The sequence below is a fragment of the Podarcis tiliguerta genome (assembly GCF_965153285.1).
Source record: "Podarcis tiliguerta genome assembly, chromosome: 11".
In the NCBI taxonomy this organism is placed as follows: domain Eukaryota; kingdom Metazoa; phylum Chordata; class Lepidosauria; order Squamata; family Lacertidae; genus Podarcis; species Podarcis tiliguerta.
This window is the reverse complement of record NC_139544.1, coordinates 44,850,159-44,867,741: the sequence shown is the minus strand read 5'-3', so window position 1 is coordinate 44,867,741 and position 17,583 is coordinate 44,850,159. Positions and strand designations below refer to the sequence as shown.

Here is a 17,583-nt window from a genome sequence, read left to right as displayed (position 1 = left end):
CTGGGTTGGCCTTTCTGATGAGACGTTTATTTGTATTAGTTAAGTTTTAACAGAACAGAAACTTTATTCCCCAAATGTATGTCAAGCAGACTCGAGGTTGTGGTCAATCAATGCTGAACACAGAATGGCGAGGCAATAGGCAAATACATATTGTACTACAAAATAGCCCCCAAGATTAGACAGGATTCTAACCATCACAATATGCACCAGTGTGAAACCAGAATTACATAATAGTCCTAAAACTGCCATTTTCTGAAGCTCTGGACTTCCCAGGGAAGTTCTCTGAAGCTGAGGAAAGCTTGCATCATCCAGACATATCTGGAGTGTGGCCTCCTACACTCTTGATTGGCTTCTGAAGTCAAATTTACATCTAAGGCTGCATTCACATGGCAGCTCATTCCATTTCCCCACATTCAATTTCCATATTGCATTTGATCTTTCACACAATGTAAGAGTCACTTCTGAGAATCTAATGGAAATTTAGTGCTTATTTTCTTGTTAACTGGTTCTGGAAATAATCTGTTTGCAACCTCATTAGCCTAGTAAATTAAAGGAGTAAATATGATGGAATTCGGGGTGGTATATACTGGCATGCTGTTCTTTCCTGTCCTTTTCGTGAGTGAAGAGAGAAGCAGGCATGTGTGGAAAGGGCAGGGGAATAGAGGCATTGCCCAAAGGCTTCCATTGTTGGGCCACACCACGCCCCCTGGTGTGAGTGAAATTTAGTGTGACATGCCGGTCAAAAAGCCACAGCATGCAACAGGTTCTGTTGTGTGAAAGGAATATTAGAACATAGGACAGAAGTAGTGGCATTATAAGCAGGAAAACAAATACAACATTCCTCACATCTGAGCAGTGCTGGATTTATGTATAAGCTAAACAAGCTATAGCTTAGGGCCCCATTCTCTTGGGGCCCCCCAAAAAATTAAAGAAAACAACAACTGGATGTACATTTTCAAAATATAAGATAAAAAGAAATAAAATAAATCCTACATACAGCAAAAGTGTTTTATTTTGTGTAGGCTCCTATTTTGTTATGTGGAAATGGCTTTAGATATATATTATGACCATAAATTACCATATAGCATATATTCAACACAAAAAACAGCGACAATTTGTTGTTGACAAAGGACAGCTGGACATATAAAGGGCCCCATTATCTTCAGTAGCTTAGGGGCTCACCAAACCTAAATCCGGCCCTGCATCTGAGGATCAAGGAAGCAGCTGAGGGAAAGCCAGCGGCAACCTTGTGAATTTGTGGAGCTGCCTTAGAGCAAGTCGTGCTATTGGGCTGTCTAGCCCAGTCTTGCTCACTTCAGTAGGTGGTGACTCTCCAAGGCCTTTCCCAAACCTACGTCCTGACATTCATTCCATTGGAGATGATGAGTGTCAAACCTGGACATTCGGCATGCAGAATATGTGCTCAACCCGACCACTGATCTTACAGTGAGGCAAAAACACTCAAAGGGGGTGCAAGGCAGAGCCAATGAGTGGGGTGGTCTGAGGAGAGACAGAAAGGCCCTGAGCCTGAGGGTCCTGTCCCCTGGAATAGATTGCCAGCTTATGTCAGCTGTCTCTAGACTCATAGAGGGATACCTTTGCCAACTGGTAGGGCCGGCTCTGACATGCAGCAGTTGAAGCAGCATCCTCCCGGAGGCAGTATGAAGGGGATAGAAGGCAAGAAGGCAAAACCTAGTGTCTGAAGAGTGAAGTAACAGTTTATAAAACTGTAGTAGGGAGGCATCAGTTGTGACCCACTTCTGACAGCAAAATGCCTCAGGTTGACACTGCCCTCTGTCCCTAATTTTACTCAATTCTTACTAGTCAATATTTTTATCTTTATTTTCTATATTTTAGCATTCTGATCATGTTGAGAGGCACTGTCATGGGATTTTCATAAAGCGGCTTCTTGTGAGAGGAAAGGCACTCCACACTAAGACTGTGTGCATCTTGTAAGTAGAGAAGCTGCCTTCTTTCAAAGGAAGGACACTCTATGCACGGCCAGAGAAAGTCAGCTAATGGAAAGCAGGATTGGTGTGGCCTTGAACCCCCATGGGCATTTGGGCTGTGAGAAGAAATAGCCCTGAATTGGAAAGCTCAGTCTTTGAAATCCAAGCTGCATGTAGAGGCCCAGAACAAATGCAGCCACGCAAGCTGCGAACCCAGCAGTGACTCTCAAAGGCTCTTAGTCCAAGCAGCGTCCTTCATGCACTACTTCAAAGTTCATTTTGGAGCATTTCATGGCCCCCAGTGTGCAGAGGTTGGCTGTCATCCTTCTGTGCCGAACGTTGAGGCAGAAGAGGTGCTCCTCACTTGGCGGGCACTGGCTAGGGATCAGGCAGAAACAGGTATTGTGCGTCTCTGCAAGAGAGAAACAGGTTTTTCTTTCACTCAAATGGTACCCAGAGAAGAAGAAGAGGAAGAGTTTGGATTTGATATCCTGCTTTATCACTACCCGAAGGCGTCTCAAAGCGGCTAACATTCTCCTTTCCCTTCTTCCTCCCCCACAACAAACACTCTGTAAGGTGAGTGGGGCTGAGAGACTTCAGAGAAGTGTGACTAGACCAAGGTCACCCAGCAGCTGCATGTGGAGGAGCGGGGAATCAAACCCGGTTCACCAGATTATGAGTCCACCGCTCTTAACCACTACACCATATTGGCATGTTAAAGGCTGAAAATATTACAGAAGCAAGACAGAAATACAGCGTCTGGCTGGAGTCTCTTCCAGCCCAACTTTGAGGTGCTTGGGATTGAACCTGGCACCTTCTGCATGCAAAGCAGATGCTCTACCACTAAGCTACGAAGGTTCCCTAGGAAGTTCACAACTCCTGACATTAGGAGCTGCCAGGTCAAAAATTAAAAAGGTGTCTTCTTTTCCTGGTCTTCTGGAGATGTGCTCAACTCACCCACTGAGAATCAATGTACTAACTTGTGTTAGCTTATTTATACTTCAAAGAAAAGAGTTGATTCTCTTTCACAGGCCAGCCTCATTCTGACCTCTCTCCACACAGCCATTGTCCTTCCCTTTCTTGGCTGAACTGGTCGGTGCAACAGGCCAGCCAAGAAACATTTCATAACCTTACGGGAAAAGCCATGGTTGTTTCTCCCTCGTTGCACAATAATGCTTGAACAAACAATCCCACGGGGATTTCACTTCTTAGCACAGGCACGCACTCAGAAATATACCAGATCGTTTTCATAAAACAAACAGTACTTTCCCAGCTGCTGCTGTTTGTACAAGATGGAGCTTTCGACTGTGTGTAGGGAGCTCGAAGGGGATCACAGCTGTACTGCGACCACCCTGGGATTTCCAAGACGGATAACGTTCTTTTCCTCTATTGGCCATGGCTGGCATTGGCAGTTGGCCGTGTTGGGTGCTTGCTGCAGCTTAGTTGGTATAGGAACCTATAATCTGGGGTGGGGAACCTCCAAGTCTGTGGGCCAGTCCACATTAGCCCACGGAACCATTTCTCCAAACCACACCCACCCACCCATCAACTGACATCACTAGTGACATCCTCTGACGGCCGTGAGGGTGGGTTGGCTGTATACACCTCTGTTCCCGGGCAGCCAAATGAGCAGAATTTAACCCCTCACTCATCAGCTGATGAGCAGGGGGTTAAATAATAGAATCACAGAATTGTTGACCTGGAAGGGACCATGAGGGTCATTGAATCCAGCCCCTGCCCAAAGGAGTCCAATCTCTTGCCCAGCTTGAACCCATGAACATGAGATTAAGAGTCTCATAATCCACCAGCTGAGCTATGCCAGCGCTGCTCAGTTTGGCTGAATTCCATGCCATGGAAACTCCTGCTAAAACCCAGGTTTGGCCCATGGAGCCAAAAAGGTTCTCACCTCTGTTTTAATCAGTTAATCAAATTAATTGACTAAAGATGCAACTGTAATTGCTGCAAGTGCGACCACAGTGCTGAGCATTACCCCAGAGCCACTGCAGGACTGAGGAGTCATGCTTACCCAGGCAGCTCTCCCAATCATAGCATGTGTCGTAGCTGCAAGGTTCTTTCTTTACGCTGTTTGCAGACATTTTGGCCCTTTCCTTGGCCCACCACAAGTCAGTGTCACTGAGGCAAGGGCCAGCATGCAGGAAATGGAGCGAATCCTCTGCGAGGCATTTTTCTGCCAAGTACTGACAGCTGGGCTTTGTAAGGGTTTGCTCAGAAGCTGCATCCAGGACACAAACATCTTCAGAGTAGTGTCTGCGAAAGCACAAAGAGAAAGAATTTAGTGGACAGTAGGAGGAGTGAAAGGAGAAGCTAATTCTAGTTTTGTCCCCATATTCCTCCCTCTGCACAACAAAAAGGAGGAACCTGACAGCTAGTGCCACCTTCTGAATTGGTTGCAAAAAAGAGGGCAGGTTGAGGTTAGTGGGGCAGTGCCCTGTTTGCCCGAATGAACCAGTCTCTGATGGATGGATGGATGGATGGATGGATGGATGGATGGGCAGCCTAGGTTCCATCATCTTTAAAGGGGGACTGTAGAACAGTTGATTGTAAATAACCTGAAGCCTGCTCAGCACATTGGAGTGATTCAAGGAGACAATGAATCTAAAGTCTGGAATGTCCCTAGGCTTATCAGACAGCTTTATGAGACCAACATAAATCTGACATGGAGGCAGATGATGCTTTGTTTGTTCTTCAGAGTGCTGAAAGAGGTACATGAGAAGCATTGTTGCTCGCTTTGAGTACAGTAATCTCTTGCCAAACAGGTTTTGTCGTGGGTTTTCTTTTTGGGTGGGGGGCAGCAGGGTAGTGTTTCAAAAACTTATTTGACCAAGGATGACAGTGGAACAAAAGAAATGTGTGTTTGCATCAACACCTCTGTCATGCTGCTTAATAGCTATTGTCTGCTTCTTTATTTACATATATATGGGGAATCCCACAAGCCTTGAAATCTCAATGAAACTTCCCACTCCAGCTAAAGAAGTTTAGAGCTATACATATTTCAACATCTTACATGTGGGTGGGGAGGGGATGAAGCTTTCCTTACCCACAGTCCTCTGTTGGCGACAGGCACACACACTGGGATCCAGCCTGCTTTTGGCCTGGCCTGCAACTGCCTTGAGCTTGAGAGTGACCATCTGGGGGGGAAACAACAACCAGCAAATCATGATTTTCATGGGGCTCGGAAACACAAATCCTATTGCAGATAAGATAACATATGAAGCTATTTTATGCTGAGTCAGGCCTTAGGTCTATCTAGCGTAATACTGTTTGCACTGACTGGCAATAGCTCTCCAGGTTTTCAGGTAGAGGTGTCTCCCTGGACTTGCCAAGGATTGAACCTGGGACCTTGCGCAGGCAAGGCAGATGCTCAGCCACAGAGCTGCAGTCCTTTGCCTGCATTGAGCATTGGCAGACATAGAGACTTGAAAGGATTAAGTTTGAATGTGGTATGAAATGAGAGAAGAAGGCTTTGAAGAGACGCATACAGAGAACTGATATATTAGAAGCAAGGGAGCACAGCGGCAATGAAGCCTAAAGTCACAAGGCAGGACTGGAAAGAAGGACATACTATATCAGTAAGGTAAAGGGACCCCTGACCATTAGGTCCAGTCATGGACGACTCTGGGGTTGCGGTGCTCATCTTGCTTTATTGGCTGAGGGAGCCAGCGTACAGCTCCCGGGTCATGTGGCCAGCATGACTAAGCCGCTTCTGGCGAACCAGAGCAGCGCACGGAAACGCCGTTTACCTTCCCGCCGGAGCGGTACCTATTTATCTCCTTGCACTTTGACATGCTTCCGAACTGCTAGGTGGGCAGGAGCAGGGACCGAGCAACGGGAGCTCACCCTGTCGCAGGGATTTGAACCACTGACCTTTTGATCGGCATGTCCTAGGCTCTGTGGTTTAACCCACAGCACCACCCGTGTCCCCACAGATATCAGAGAGGTGCGTAAAAAGGGGTTTGGTGGGTGTCCATTTATTTATTTGCTGCATTTTTATTTCTCCCTGCTCCTAGAGAGCTCAAGGCACCATTCTTCTTCTTCTTCTTCTTCTTCTTCTTCTTCTTCTTCTTCTTCTTCTTCTTCTTCCTCATAGCGAAGTAAGATTGTCTTCTATAAATATGATTTTAACAATGAGTCCTTAAGTGACTATGGAGGCCAATTCTGGATCCACACGTCCTTCCAAGTGGGGAGATAGGCTTCCGGGTGGGAGTTGATCATGGTGAGGGTTTCCCTTAGCGTGTTTCTCCCTTTCGTTGTGAGTTTGAGCATCTTCAAAGTCCATGACGCCTTTGGTAAAGGTTGTTCTCCAAGTGGAGCGCTCACAGGCCATTGTTTTCCAGTTGTCAGTGTTTATACTACTTCTTTTTTTTAAGATTTGCCTTGAAAGAGTCTTTGAGTCTCTTTTGTTGACCACCAGCATTACACTTACCATTTTTAAGTTCAGAATAGAGTAGTTGCTTTGGAAGATGATAATCAGGCATCCGCACAACATGACATGACATATGTAGTCATGCACTTTTATCTTCACAACAACCCTGCAAAGACTGAGAAGCAATGACTGACCCATGGTCAACCAGTGAGCTTCATAGCTACATGTGAATTTGAACCTGCACCTCCCCAGTCCTGGTCTGGCAGACTATTAGCCACTGAACCACATAGAATCAACTTGCTTCCTTTTACCTTTCTCACAGGTGAGCAGGCTCCAAACAGGAGGCTTCCAGGATGGGCCTTTCCCACAAGTGTATTGTCTGTGGCCACTTAGGATATAGGTTGCAGGGCAGCTAAGTTGGATGGTTTCTCCAATGCTGTAGTCACTTTTAAATGGAGAAATGGATACACTAGGAGACGCTGATGGTCTGAGACAAGAGGATGCTGTAGCAAAATAAAATAATAAAATAAGCATCTTGTTATAAAAAGCCTGCAGGTTAAACGTGCAATTAAAGATCCACTCATATGTTTAGTTATCCCTTTGCTCCAGTTCCAACTAAACAGTTGCAGTAGCAGAAGCGAGAGCAACAAGCCCCACTAACACAATGGGGCTTTCCCCCTTCTCCTCCTCCCCGTAAATTGGCTTTGCAGGGGTTGGGAGAACTCACAAAAGGTCACACAATGGGAGGAGGGGGGAATCGTTCTATCTGGCAAGGGTTTTTCTGGCTCTTACGCCGGCAATCGACAGGCCTCTGTGCCCACGTTTGATCTGGTAGGCAGAGAAAGAACTGATACCCCACAAGGTTGTATCCACTCAAACAGACAACTTCAGCTTGTTCGCCAACAGCATAATAGTTCTTTTCATTCTGAAATCAACAGGGAGAATTGGTTTGACTCGGTGAACAAGTTTTTAAAAGTTTTGGAATCACAACTTGAATTGGTAACACGAAAGCTCTTCCACAGAACCTTTCTTAAGGGTATCACTAGCTCTTCTATTTATTTGGGCAAATGCCATCCCATCCTTCTACACAAGTACTCCCAGGGAAGCTAGTGTATCCAAAAAGTTCTCCACTGTTCCTTTATCTGTGCAGCAACCCTGTAAAGTAGGTTAGGCTGAAAGTAAGCTAATGGTTCTAGTGGGCTCCATGACTGAGTGGGAATTCCCAGGAGGATCTCCCAAATCCTAGTCTGATAATCTAATCTCAAAAACATTAATGTTTTATCTCCTCCTGGACAGCCCAGTTGGTTATAGTGTGGTGCTGATACCAAGGTTGATCCCTGTATGGGACAGCTGCATACTCCTGCATGGCAGGGGGGTGACCTAGTGTCAGGAATGAGCCAGCTCTGAGCAAAAGTTTGCAGCTAACTGCAAAACAGCCAGGAACAGAGAGGCTGCTTTGATGTTAGTCAGACAGAGGAGAGCCAGCAGCTGCATACTCCAGCTCCTCCTGACCTTGACGTGCAAGCTGATAAGACAGTAATGGAGATCAGGCTAGAAGGCTGCCAAAAGCTTGCTGGAAGCACAAACAGGCGGGAAAGAGTTAAGAGACAGCCTCTCAGAGAATGGGGAAGAGGCTGACACACTAAGTCCAAGGACTCGGCAAATGGGAGAGCTGCAAGACAGGAAGCAAAACAAAAGACTTAAGAAGCAAAAGTTCAGTTGCTTCTGGTCACACCGGAAGCAGTCTTCAGAAGGGTCATCTTGAGTAATGGTGCCAGAGGCTTTGTTAGAGCCGTCCAGAGCAATCTGTTTGTTTTTGCAATAAATCCTCCCTTTTTAATTAGCTATGCTTACTGTGTTATCAAGCTGAGAACTTGGACCCCTGACACCTAGATGATCCTCTGAGTCCCTTCCAACTCTACAGTTCTATGAGTCTATCTTAAAGGCAGAATGACAGTTGCAATGATGTAATGAAGAGTCTGCTGGATGAGGTCAGAGCCTGTTCTCACAGTGGCCAACTAGATACCCTCAGGAAGCTCACAAGCAGAACCAGAGCACAAGAACACTCTCTCCTCCTGAGGTTTCCAGCAACTAGTTCACAGAAGCACAATACCTTTGACCTTGGAGGTAGACAGCATGGTTAGCAGCCATTGATAGCCTCATCCTCCATTTGTCTAACCCTCTTCTAGCACCATCCAAGTTGGTGGACACCAGGGCCTCCTGTGGGAGTGAGGTCCACAGTTTGACTATGTATTGCATGAAGAAGGACTTCCTTTTATCTGTCCTACATCTCCCAACATTCATTGGATGTCCAGGAGTTCTAGAGTTATGAGAGAGGGAGAAAAGCTTTTTCTCTATCCAATTCTGAAGAACTGTGGGAAATTAAAATGGCAGCTCTCAGCTGCTCATGGAACACTGCTGGTCCTGCCCCCAACATGGATGAGAAATCCCGAACTGGTCCACTAAGGGGCCCTTCAGAGGCCTCTCAGGCCATCTCTTTGCTGAAGACAGGATCAAGAGCAAGCTAGGCATTGTGATAAAGGCTTTTACCCATTTAGAGAGAGACAAGCTCCAACACTCACCCTGATGAACCCATGTTCTGGAGGGTCTGGTTTGAGGCATCCAGATTCAGGCTGCTCAACCAAAATATCCCTCTCCTTTTTCTCGTCACCATCGTTGAGACACAAGGCCCCCCTAGAAGAAAAGAACCACTGAATTCGTGCAAACTTTATTTGCTTACTGCTTACCAGAACCACCAAAAAGACTCTAGGGCTCTTCCATGTTCTTAAATATTAATTTAAGTAATTGTCACAAAGACACCAGTCTCCAGTAACCTTCATTCCGAGGAAACCAAAAACAAGGTAGGTGCTTCCTGCCAAAAAAATCCTCTCACTTCTCAGAGATTTGGGTGGACATAAGAATACTGTCTTCACTGAGGAGCAATCGCTTTTCAGGGTTCTGGAGCCCTGTCTGGAGATACCAGGGATCGAATCTGAGATGTAAAAAGGCATCATTTTCCATTGTCTCTTTATTTGTCACATACAGCACTGTTTCCGTTCCACTATAGATCATCTTCTGCCAAAGACTACATTGTTTGCCTCGCTGCCTGCTGTGGCTGACTTATCTAACTTAATTAATTATGTGGATTATGTAACTGGCATTATCATTACATTATTCTACCTTTTCATTTCAATGCAAAGGAGACACGATGCAAATTGTGTGTGTATTAAATGATGTATTGTTTGTGGAATGAAAGTAGCAACAAAACCAATCATATGCACCAGATTTATTTCTATCCTAGACATGGAACAATTAAGTGAGCATTGGCAATTTCCACTCCTGGCTCCATTTTCACTGAAATTCTGCAAATAGGGAAACTGCAGAATCCTGACAAATGGAAATCAATGGAGCTTCAGCCCTTCCCACAATTAGCCCGTCTAGTTCACTCTTACTTGTCAGCAAATATGGAGAGGTAGCATTCTTCCTCTAGGGCCCGTTCACCTTCACATGGTTTCCCTCCATTTAGCGGTGAAGGATTGTCACACTCGCGGGTTCTGTATCTCTTATGGGCAGCATTACAAGGACTCCATTGAGACCAGCAGTTCCAGTGACCATCCACGGCAACTGAAACAGACGAGGAGAGAAACCCCTAACAAGCCTGGAATAACCAGAAGTTTCACTGAAATGTTACACAAGGTGAGAGCAACACACGCCTATGCCCAGCGCTAATAATAATAATAATAATAATAATAATAATAATAATAATAAATTAAAACAACAACAACAATAATAACACTGGGCAACAATTTTTTACTTTTTGAATGTTGTCTAGATTTCTACAACTGATTTAGGGTATTTTTGCACTGCTGAATCAGGAAATGGCATCCGTTTCTCTCCATCAGGTCAGGTTTACTGTAAACTGATTGGTGGGCATTGATAAAGGTAAGTACACGTAAATTGCATGTTGCTTCACCATTTTTCAAACTTCAGGCCTTGAACTTCCTTTTTTTGGAACTCCTGGAATGCTCAGCAGCAGGGAGGTCTCTCTTCAGAGTCCAACAGTAGTCAGCCATCATGACTGCGTCCCAGCGACCCTGATACCTGGTCTCCATCTCTTTCATGTCCTGATGGAATATCTCCCCTTGCTCGTCACTCATTGAACCTAGGTTCTCAGGACACCGGTCCCTATGTGAAAATAGGTAGTGCATCTTGACGCTCATGTTGCAGCCCAGGTTTCTGAAAGCAGTCAGCATGCTTATGCTGTTGACAAGTTCTGCGTAGTTTCTGGCCTTATTGTTGCCAAGAAAGTTCTTCACTACCAGAACAAATGCCTTCCACGCTTCCAGTTCCATTTCGTTCATTGAGTTTCCAAACTCTGGATCTCTGATGAGCTGACGGATCTGAGGACCGTCAAAGATGCCAGCTTTCAACTTCTCCATGGTCAATTCTGGAAAAGCCTGGCACAAGTAAGTGAAGCAGTCACCATCCTTGTCCAGAGCCTTGGTGAACTGTTTGATTAAGCCGAGCTTGATGTGCAGCAGTGGGAAGAGTATTCTGTCTCTGTCCACCAGAGGGTCGTTGATGATGTTCCTTTCTTTGCAAGGCACCAATTCCTTCCGCACAGGCCAGTCCTTCTTCGTGTAATGCTGAGCACGGTCCCTACTATCCCACATGCACAGAAAACATGGGTACTTGGTGAAGCCAGACTGTTGTCCCAACAAAAAGTTCACCATCTTCAGGTCAACACAAATAAACCACTTATGCTGATCATAGCCAATTTTCTCCAGCACAAACTTCACCGCTTCATAGTTCTCCTTCAGTGTACTCGAGTGAGCCAGGGGTATAGAGGCAAACTGGTTGCCGTTGTGTAGCAGAACACATTTCAGTGATCGCTTGCTGCTGTCAATGAACAGTCTCCAATCTTTGGGTTCATACTGTGGCACTCCAAGCTTGAGCAGAAGCTGCACAATATCTGCACAGTACACCAAGTCCTTCTCTTCCGAGAATGAACGGAGGTACTCTTGATGCCTGTTGCGGAAGAAGCTGATGCGAGCACTGTCAGAGAGGAGGTTTTTTTCCTTCAATCTGGATGCCAACAGTTCGGCAGAGTCCTTTGACAAGCTGAGGTCATGAACTAGATCATTCAACTCCTTTTGGGAAAATGGATGTGGAGCATCATCTTCAAGAACCACTTCTTCTTCTTCATGTCCTTCAACACTGGAGGCATCTTCGTCACTAATGTCAGGAAGTTCTCCGAAGATAGGCACTGGAATTTCATCACAATGAGCTACAGGACGACGTGCTGATTGAAGATCAGGATACTTCGTGGGGTGGCTTCCCCATTAACTTAGTTTTGATCCCCCAACTTTATGCTTTGCCGCACCAATTTATGGAAGATTTCGAGGTTTCATGACTTCAAACTGATCCCTTTTCGACATAATCACCCAGAACTATCGGACCTGAATACTTCTTGTCATTAAAATGATCATTTCCAATCAAAACAATTATTCAACATGGCATTTTACCCCCACCAACTTCTTCTAAAATGCTCCACACAAGCATGCATGTGAACAAAAACGTTAAAAAATGACATGTGGCCATAGCTCAAAAACTTGACCTGATTGAGCAAAACCAACGTGATTTTTGGATTCAGCGCATCAGATTTGTCCTAAATCAACTGAAAAAACGCAGACAACAAATTTGTTGTTGACCAGTGTAATTTATTATTTACACCCTGCCCATCTGGCTGGTTTTCCCCAGCCACTGTTGGGCGGCTCCCAACAGAATATTAAAAACATGATAAAATAACAAACATTAAAGCTTCCCTAAACAGGGCTGCCTTCAGATGTCTTCTAAAAGTAAGATAGTTGTTTATTTCCTTGACATCTGATGGGACGGCGTTCCACAGGGCGAGCGCCACTACTGAGAAGGCCCTCTGCCTGCTTTTTTAAAAAATGCAATACTGGTACTAACTAAACTGGTACTAACAACACTGGACTCTAAAAGTGTCATGGGTGCCAGCACAAAATGGCTACTATAGATAGCAAAAGAAGAAGAAGAGGTGATGGTACCCTATACTGGTGAGCACTGTCACACAAAAATTCTTCCTCTAGGTGTTATAGTTGTATCTGCACTTCCCTGCATTTCTGCCATGGTATCAGGACCATGCAAAGCTGAAATGTTGTTATAAGGGTTGTTGGCACATTGTTATATTTGCTATGACATTGCTGTTTTATTGTGTTATTATGAAACCGTTCTTGCGGTGGTTGCCTATGAGGTGCATCCCTTTTCGTTGAGCACGATTCTTTTTGCGGAAAAGCAGCATGCAAATAAAATTATGAAGGAATATACCAGATTTGTAATCAGGTGCTTTCATCTCACAGTTGTCGCCATAAGTACCAGCCTGGCACACACAGAGGCATTCGGTTCCGGAGAGCATAGGCCTGCCATTGTTGGGGCAGGGAGCGCATCGGCACGGGTCAAATCGCTCTGCATATTCCGCAAGAGCTTTCCTGAGGTTACGCCGTTTAGTCGCCGCACACGGGAAGTCCTTCACCAGATCCAAAATGGGAGCCAGCTAAATGAAAAGAGCCTTGTGGTAACATCAAGTCCTAACAGGTGCAGTGCATCTTTATCTCAGGAACAGGGGACATGTGGTCTTCAAGATGCTGTTGGAAGCCAACGCTCATCACCACTTGCCCAAATGGCAGTGTTCAGGATGATGGGAGCTATTTGTTTGGTTCATAAAATTTATACAGTGCGTGATTGTTTAAACTCTAATACTAGAGAGCCAGTGTGGTTAAGAGCAATAGACTCATAATCTGGGGAACCGGGTTCGCGTCTCCGCTCCTCCACATGCAGCTGCTGGGTGACTTTGGGCTAGTCACACTTCTTTGAAGTCTCTCAGCCCCACTCACCTCACAAAGTGTCTGTTGTGGGGGAGGAAGGGAAAGGAGAATGTTAGCCGCTTTGAGACTCCTTAGGGTAGTGATAAAGCGGGATATCAAATCCAAACTCTTAAAAAAGGGGGCGGGGACGACTCAGAGTGGTTTACAAAGAGAATAGTAATGTGGTTGGAGTTCAACAACACCTGAAGAATAACATCTCTCCTTAGATGCTTTACAAAGTTAGAAGGACACAGAAAGCTGCCTTAAATCAAGATGGACTATTGTCCTACCCACTTCAGTAGATACCCACCAATTGTCTATACCACTGGTCTTCATCTGTTGGGTAGGTGCCTCCTATTGAGTTGTAGGCTGATCCAATAATAATAATAATAATTTATTATTTATACCCAGCCCATCTGGCTGGGTTTCCCCAGCCACTCTGGGCAGCTTCCAACAAAACACTAAAATACAATAACCTATTAAACATTAAAAGCTTCCCTAAACAGATATCTTCTAAAAGTTTGGTAGTTATTTTTCTCTTTGACATCTGATGGGAGGGCATTCCACAGGGCAGGTGCCACCACCGAGAAGGCCCTCTGCCTGGTTCCCTGTAAGATGGCTTCTTGCAGTGAGGGAACTGCCAGAAAGCTCTCGGCGCTGGACCTCAGTGTCCGGGTAGAACGATGGAGGTGGAGACGCTCCGTCAGATATACTGGATCCAAGGCAAGCGCTAAGAGGAACTCTACCCCCCATGCAGATGTCTGGCCTAAGATTAAGAAACAGGTCTCCCAAAAACACGCTTGGGCTGAAAGTAGGTTCAAAAAGGTTGAGGAAACCTAGTCTACACTGCCTGGTTTCAGCCCCGGCTTGAGATGCAAGGGGTTAAACCTGGAATCTTCTGAATGCAAATCAGATGTTCTACCACTGAGTTACACAGCTCTTCACCTAGCTCTTTAACTTTATTTTGTGACCAGAATATCCACAACCAGATTAATAAAGGCTTTTCCCAATGTGAACCGAGGACCTATGTTCATCTCTTTGTGGGCTAAAAGGATACATTGCTTCATTGCTTCTGCTTTCCTACCTCAAAACCAACAATGATTGGATTGTCTTTGGTCGATTCCAGCCAATTTGTGTACACGGCATGCTCTGGGAAAGATCCTTTCTTTTCCCAGGCAAGTGCTGCAGCGTATTCAGACCTCCCTCCTTTTACTAATGAGATAGACTTTTCAGAGGACTGAAGAAAAGAACCTGGAACAGATTTGAAAGGAGTGGTTTTTGGTTACCAGAGCAATGCTCAAATTCACAGCATCTATTCAAAATTGAGGCACATGGTGGTTTGCAGAAAGTCACCTGAAAGAATGAACGATATACCGGCCATGACAAAGACAAACCTCCAGCCCATGGGCATAATTAAGTCTATTAGGTCTCTCTGTTTGGTCCATGAAGCCATTTTGACCAAGCCATGCCTGCCTGCTTGTTCCTGTCATCCTATATTATGTCAAGCGTGAGTCAGCTTAGCTGAAAATGAGGTTTGTTTTGAAGGCAACTCTGATGGTCAGTGCTTGAGCTACATAAGCAAGTGCTGGCATGATTATTGGCACTTGTGACGGCACAGGGCTTTGCATGCACCAGCTATCATCTGAACGTTGGCAAATGCCATGCCCTGCAACTTGCCAGCTGATTGTCGCTGCTTGCAGAAATGCTGTTTCTTTGCCCACACAGTTTAATCCCAAACTGTGCGAGCAGAGAAAAATGGGTTACCTAACATCATTGAATGCCACCTTAGTTAATTAGAGAAAAATCTAATTAGAGAAAAACCAACTAATTAAAATCTAATTAGAGAAAAACCAACCAACCAACCAATAGTCCAGTGAGGTCAGTGGCTGTGGAATGCTGACCAACTGTTGGAGGGGAAGTAATCAGAAAACTGGGTGGGAGGGGGAATGGAATAAGCTTGTCCTGAATAAGAGCAGAGCAGACTGCAGTATTACATCAGTGCACCAGAAGAATAGAGACTTATACACCAAGGAAGGTCACTAGGTAGGGCAGATGTAAATTCATTTAATTTACATAGTGTATGCAAGATGCAGGATGGAGCTTTCCACGATACATTTCATTTCTTTACTATGTTTCTTCCTTTATTAGCCACTTGTCCACTGAAACTGTCAAGATCAAACTAGAGTCGACATGCATTTGACACTCTTTTTTAAATAAATAAATGTGCAAATAGCATCTGCTAAGGGAGGTATTAGGGACGTGGGTGGCACTGTGGGTTAAACCACAGGTCGGCAGTTCGAATCCCTGCAACGGGGTGAGCTCCCGTTGCTCGGTCCCTGCTCCTGCCAACCTAGCAGTTCGAAAGCACGTTTACCGGTGGGAAGGTAAACGGCGTTTCCGTGCGCTGCTCTGGTTTGCCAGAAGCGGCTTAGTCATGCTGGCCACATGACCCGGAAGCTGTACGCCGGCTCCCTCAGCCAATAAAGCGAGATGAGCACCACAACCCCAGAGTCGGTCACGACTGGACCTAATGGTCAGGGGTCCCTTTACCTTTACCTTTTCCTTTAAGGGAGGTATTTCCTCCTAATGAAAATAGCAGCTACAGAAAAAAATGAGATTTCCAAGGACAGCAGCAGAGAAAGGGCTAAATTCCTTGACCATGTCTGCTTCAGTTAACCCTCCCCAAAAGCAATTAGTCTCTCACAGTGCCTTGAAATCATGAACATTTAGACTATTCTAGTGCAGAATTTAATGGAGGTCATTTTTTAAAGAATGAAAACAGCTGAATCCTTGGATATCAACATGATGCACTCCTTGCAAGTATTTGCCATTGGAAAAACAAATATTGAGATATTGAGGTTATTGCTTATTCTTATTATTCACCACGACACACTTTGAGGCAATAGGATCGCTAGAAATCCACTATCCTTTATAGCTACCTTCATGCTTCTCACTCATTCTGTTGTTGATGCAATCTGTACGCACTTTCTTTTTCTTCCTGAAAAAGACACGCCTCGTTGTCTCTGTCCGGACACACTCATTTGCTTCTTGCTCTGTTAAACCTATAGTGGGAAGATAAATCATTTCCCCAGTACTTTAAAATTCGCAAAGCAACTCAGCGTTCATGTTATTTTTACTTATTGTTCTGCCTTGCAAACAACACTGTGGGAATAGCTCACTGTGTCTTTCCGAAGTGCAGAGCAAATGTTGTTCATCAGAACTGGCTGAAACTGGTCAGCACACCTTAGTGAGTAAGCAGAAAGGAGCAGCTCCTAAGTCTCATGTCTGGCAGCATTCTGCTATTACAGAAAAATAACAATATGTGCCTGGTTTGGAATCAGAATTCCAGCAATCTTAAATAATACAAAATAACACAAACCTAGGCTGGTTCTAGACACATCAAATAAGTGCTTCAGGAAAAGGCGTTGTAAACTTTGTATGAGAAATCGTGTTGGTGTCACAGTGTTATAATGCATATAAAATGCATATAAAATACTTTTTCTTTACCAATCTAGCTGAGCCCCTAATGAGTTCTAGGGGTATGCTTTGACCACAAGATTCAACTTGCATCTGTATGTGAAGCTTTGGGGAGCAGTAGGATCTGTTTCAATGGAGCTCTCTGTCTTTCCAAAGCAAATCATTTAGAACCACATTGGATCCACCCAATTAACTACAATGGATGATGTAAAAATGCCCCCCCCCCGCCTTTTTCTAGAAGAGGATGAAATTGGCAGAGAGGATGAAATTTGTAGGTACAGCAGCCCATCCAGGATGGATTGCTTGCCAAATTCTAATCTAGGCAGATAAATTCACAGGCGTCTTGTGCAGCCAACTTTAAAGTATGATTTTTCAAACAAAGGAAAAGTCTATACATTTTTCATTTCTATATTTCCAGAACTGGATGTGAGAGGATGAAGCATGCCAGAGTTCAGAAACCCAGCTGCCATGGTGTTCCTGCAAGGGCAAGATTTACAGGTCTGTGGTAGGAACAATGGGAGTTATAGGGGGATGTTGTTGGGGAAGAGAGCATGGAACCAAGGAAATGTCACACAAACCAAACATGCACACAACCAAATTTACTCAGTTACTCAAGACGTCATTGGTCAGAGTAGGCATAAGAGAGGAACTGCACTGTCCATAATCTAAACATTCCTCTTTGTGCCCTCTTCATGGGAAATCTAAACAAACATTCCTTTTTCAGGTTCCCTGCCCCCAATATTTGGTACAATATTCCCTCATGCATATCCTATTTCATTATATCACTAAAGAGACTTCTGGAAAAGTTTGGGTTTTTAAAAAGAAATTGTTGCATATGCTCTCCCATTCTCCCCCAAACAGGGCCATTTACTGCTGTTAAAATGGT

At 44.8% G+C, this 17,583-nt stretch overlaps 1 protein-coding gene across 4 annotated transcripts in view; it reads right to left on the bottom strand.

The window, feature by feature from the left end:
• Nucleotides 1–5: 5 nt before the first annotated feature.
• LOC310659382 (complement component C6-like) overlaps nucleotides 6–17,583 on the bottom strand; it is a 31,876-nt gene continuing 14,298 nt past the window's right edge. For all 4 annotated transcript variants that reach the window (XM_083402741.1, XM_083402740.1, XM_083402739.1 and 1 more), the window contains 10 exons: nucleotides 16,160–16,282; nucleotides 14,305–14,471; nucleotides 12,685–12,910; nucleotides 9,786–9,957; nucleotides 8,916–9,027; nucleotides 7,126–7,258; nucleotides 6,645–6,836; nucleotides 5,008–5,098; nucleotides 3,976–4,217; nucleotides 6–2,361 (listed from right to left, as the gene is read on the bottom strand). In XM_083402741.1, the coding sequence (XP_083258867.1) occupies nucleotides 2,186–2,361; nucleotides 3,976–4,217; nucleotides 5,008–5,098; nucleotides 6,645–6,836; nucleotides 7,126–7,258; nucleotides 8,916–9,027; nucleotides 9,786–9,957; nucleotides 12,685–12,910; nucleotides 14,305–14,471; nucleotides 16,160–16,282 (1,634 nt within the window). In that variant the 3' untranslated portion in view covers nucleotides 6–2,185. The remainder of the gene's footprint in view (nucleotides 2,362–3,975; nucleotides 4,218–5,007; nucleotides 5,099–6,644; nucleotides 6,837–7,125; nucleotides 7,259–8,915; nucleotides 9,028–9,785; nucleotides 9,958–12,684; nucleotides 12,911–14,304; nucleotides 14,472–16,159; nucleotides 16,283–17,583) is intronic.